The sequence below is a fragment of the Sesamum indicum genome, unplaced genomic scaffold (genome assembly GCF_000512975.1).
Source record: "Sesamum indicum cultivar Zhongzhi No. 13 unplaced genomic scaffold, S_indicum_v1.0 scaffold00429, whole genome shotgun sequence".
Classification (NCBI taxonomy): Eukaryota; Viridiplantae; Streptophyta; class Magnoliopsida; order Lamiales; family Pedaliaceae; genus Sesamum; species Sesamum indicum.
The window spans coordinates 7,975-11,987 of record NW_011628316.1 but is presented as its reverse complement, the minus strand read 5'-3'; the positions used below and the strand labels follow the sequence as shown (position 1 = coordinate 11,987).

Genomic DNA, 4,013 nt, shown 5'->3' with positions numbered 1-4,013 from the left:
AAAGCGCCTAGTGCTGCTGGTTCGTATAAACGCTTCTACCATAGTAATTAAGAATGAGCAATTAGCTAGCTTGGTGATTGGAGAAGACAGATCAAACTTTTATCTGCAGGCCATTGATGGATCATCATGCTTCATTGATTGATTACATAGACTTCTACTGTATGTTTTCTGAGTAAGTCTGCTTAATTATTCTACATATATATATATATAAATGTTTGATGTGTATGGAAAAACACTAGTGGTTTGATATAGTTCTTGATGATCTGTCTGTTTTTCAACTATCAATGTTGTATTCTTGGGCAACAGTAGCAATATGCATCCATGGTTTCATGTGTGGTCTGTGGCCTGACATGCTTAAGCTAGTGGTTTAACAGTTTTTAAATAATGAATATGTTGGTATTTAGCTTGCAGATACCTAGATAGGTACAAGTGCTTTTGGTATTGCTTTTCCTCTATGTGTTGTTTACTTCAAGATTATTGCCCTTCCTTCCCTTCTCTTTGTTTTGGTTACCACTTACAAAGTCTCACCATCTCAACCCTTTGAAAAAAAAAATTCCTAGCTTCATTCTTGCTCACAAGAATTATATAGGGATGGCAACGATACGGGTTTGAAGCACGTTTGTTAAACCTCGGGACTCGTCCGGTCCAGAAAAGTTTGGCCTCGAACCCGGTTAATAGTTTTAAAATATTAAAAAATTTAAAAAATAATATATACTACCATAACTTTATAAACATTGAACAATAATATTTTTGAAAGGTTAATATGTTTTTTGCAAATTTATATGTGCATGATCATTGAAATATTAAAAATTTTAGAATGTGTTACTTATCTAAACATTGAAACATTTATAAACTACTTATATCATTATTTTAATTTATAAAAAGTAAAAATAAATTATATATTTTTTTTTATATAGATACAAATATATTTTATATAAGTATAAAAAAATATGAAAAAAAATGGAATCCACCACGAGACCGATTTAAGGCTTCAACCTTACCCCAATAGAGGCAGATTCGGGTATGAATCCAACCTGGATCCATTATCATCCTTAGGATTATATATAACTAATTTAATTCCAAGGCCGATTGCTATAGTGCTATTTTCAGTCTAATACTTCCCATTTTGTTTTTCCATCCACGTACCTATGGAACGATACCTTTTTGAGGTTTGGTGGTTTGGAATAGGGTCGTTTTGAACAATCTCTGCCCATTACAAAGTGAAAATTCAAATTGAAATTGAAAACTGGGCTTTAACGTTCTACCTTTGTCTGTTATTTTCTTTAGAATTTGAAATGAACCCCACCAAAGTGCAAATTCATTCTATATATAGGGATGAAATTAAATAAAAAGTAATCTGACAGCCCCTGGGCTTTTTCAAGATTTTCATTTTATTTTTCTAACATATTTTCTGTGCAACCCATAAAATGATTTTCATAATTCATCTACTTTATTTTCTTTCTTGATTCAATTTGTATACAACAGGTTTTCAGGTTTTTGAGACCTACCAACCATCTTATTCAGTAAACATGAAAATTGGGTCTGGTTTTTGTATATATATGATGGATCATATAATGTAAAATTAGTTCTGTTGCTGAACGAGACGTCGAATATCAACCGGATAGGCGTCGGACGGTACCGTGGCGTTGTATGCTCTTGAAGCCGTCCCAAGATTCAAAATCTCCGTAGGATGAAAGTTATCCCAAAAAGCATACTCATTCCTGTTACTGCATGGAACTTGGTTTGGAGCACACTGCCCCGTTCTCCTCGATACCACGCAGCACGGAGCGTTCCCAACTCTAATTCCTGCCCAAATAATTAAATTTATAAAGAACCAATCTAAATTATCGGAAACAATTTCACATGAACATATATATATCAAAAAAGTCGAAAAGAAACTAATAAAAATCGCAACGTTTGATATAAGTTAAGTACCAATAACTGAAGGATCTCCTGATGAAATGCTGGTGATGTTGATATAGATAAACTGAGCATTTGGTAGATTGCTGTTGAGGTTATCGATGAGGGGCTTCAGCCTGTTGTTGAATAACTGGACGTAGTTGTTGATGAAATCGACGCATGGTGATCCATTGGTAGGATACATGCCCAACTCTTGAGGAAGGCAACCTAGTAAACCAATCCCGAATACTGCTACTTTTCTTACTCCAGTGTTGTACAAGGTCTACAATTATGAAGACATCGTCAATTTGACAAAATTAAATTAGACAGTAGATCGATGTTGTACGTTTTACGTAAATACTAACCCTTAGCTGTCCGGAGAATTTCTGAATCAAGATTTCTGCAAACCTGTCTGGTGTGTATAAACGACTAGATGGGTAAAACTGTGGCATTAAATAGTTGTTAATGTAATCATTACTGCCCATGTTTACAGCGTATAGGCACTTGCTGAGATAATCATTCACTGACGAAGATTGTTTACTGAGCAATAGCGATAAACGGGCGATTGTTAGACGATGGTTTAGCAGCTGCCTGTCCAGGCTGATCCGATCACCCTACAAGAAAATTGAGCAAGATCATCGTTGTAACATATACACATTATTCATGATCATATGCAAGCATTAGTAGCATATAAGTTATATGCACCAATTGTATCCCAGACTCCTCAAGGATTACTGCTGCGCCTGATGCATAATTCACACCTTTAATAATGTCCGAGCCTCGTGCAGTCGCAAAGGCCGGGACCGGTTCTGCAAAACCTAAGAGTTGAGCTGCAAACGAATTTTAATTAGTACTCTCGTGCACGATTCTACAATAAAGTGACATGAGGTGGAGATGGAAATTTAAACAAAAAAAAAAAACGAACCAAGAAAATCAGCAATGTTTCGTCCGTTGGAGAATCTGCCGGTGGCGCCATCGGGATAATCAATCCCATAAGGTGGATAGTTTGCCTTGGCGGATGTGAGCAGCAGGTTATTGTTCCCATTATCAAATTGTGAATCTCCCAGGAAAAATAAGCAAGGAACTTGTTGCTGCTGCCCCTGAATTGGCTTCATAGTAACTGACAGCAACATCCACAGCAATATCCATTTGGTAATAGTAATTAGAGCCATTAATAATTTGGATATATATATGTATGTATGTAACAATATTTGATTGAGTGGTTTGTAGAAGTAGAATTATGGCTTGTATTTATAGTAGTTTTCATGTTCAAGAATGTGCTTTAGCATTAATTAGCATGGAAAATGTTGTAATTTGTATTGATGTTTGGAAGTTGAGAAAAGGAGCAATTTGATGATTTTGTATATAGGTATCCATATTTGGAAGTTGAGGAATTGGAATGTATTTGAAAGGGAAATCAGTATTATATTAAATGCGGTTGAATATAATGAATTCTTGATGTTAGGTTCATATTAAATGTTTGTAACTAAATATACTTAGATTTTTATATATATAAATATATATGTAGGAAGTAGTATTTTTGGTTCAATAAACTAAGTATGTTTTATTTTTTATCCCATTAGTATTTTTAATCAAGTAACTTAGAAAAAATAACACTTTTGGTTATCATCCGCTTTTTTGTTTAACGGTGTGACACTTGGCCTTTAAGTAATTTTGGTTGGAAGAAAAATTGGTCTGGTTTTTCAATTTTTGGACCACTTTTCTACAGAAATATAACTATATTTGAGGGAAAAAAAAATAAATTTTGGAGGAAATTAGAGCAAAGAATGGGATTTCTCTTTTCTCTTTGAAAATTAAATCCCACATTTCACATACTGTAAGTTGAAGTCAAGTAGAAGCAATATAAAGAAGAATCAAGTGTTCCACAAGTGAATCAAGTAGACCAAGTGGAACATTTATATGCTTTCATCCTTTCTTTAATCAGAACTCATTCTATAAGTAATTCTCTTTCAACCAGTAAAATAAATTCTAATTTATCAATATAATATTATATATCACAAAAGGCATTAGATACCACCAAAAGTTCATATTTACCCTCACTACATGTTCTCGTGTTCATAACCTCAAGAAAATCATACCACAACTTTAAACAT

At 33.9% G+C, this 4,013-nt stretch overlaps 1 protein-coding gene across 1 annotated transcript; it reads right to left on the bottom strand.

The window, feature by feature from the left end:
• Window positions 1–1,449: 1,449 nt before the first annotated feature.
• LOC105180228 (GDSL esterase/lipase At1g29670-like) lies at window positions 1,450–3,102 on the bottom strand. Its single transcript, XM_020691613.1, has 5 exons — window positions 2,825–3,102; window positions 2,605–2,729; window positions 2,265–2,513; window positions 1,936–2,182; window positions 1,450–1,806 (listed from the first exon to the last, which is right to left on the bottom strand). Exons 1-5 carry the CDS (start codon window positions 3,069–3,071, stop codon window positions 1,583–1,585), a joined length of 1,092 nt encoding a protein of 363 aa, XP_020547272.1. The 5' UTR covers window positions 3,072–3,102; the 3' UTR covers window positions 1,450–1,582.
• Between the last annotated feature and the right edge of the window lie 911 nt (window positions 3,103–4,013).

Bases quoted from the DNA above. Each gene is read 5' to 3' on its own strand.
- LOC105180228 (XM_020691613.1), bottom strand. From the start codon at position 3,071: ATGGCTCTAATTACTATTACCAAATGGATATTGCTGTGGATGTTGCTG. The intron at 2,183-2,264 runs GTTAGTATTTAC...TCATAATTGTAG, and splicing joins AATTCTCCGGACAGCTAAGG to ACCTTGTACAACACTGGAGT. The intron at 1,807-1,935 runs GTACTTAACTTA...TTATTTGGGCAG, and splicing joins AGGAGATCCTTCAGTTATTG to GAATTAGAGTTGGGAACGCT.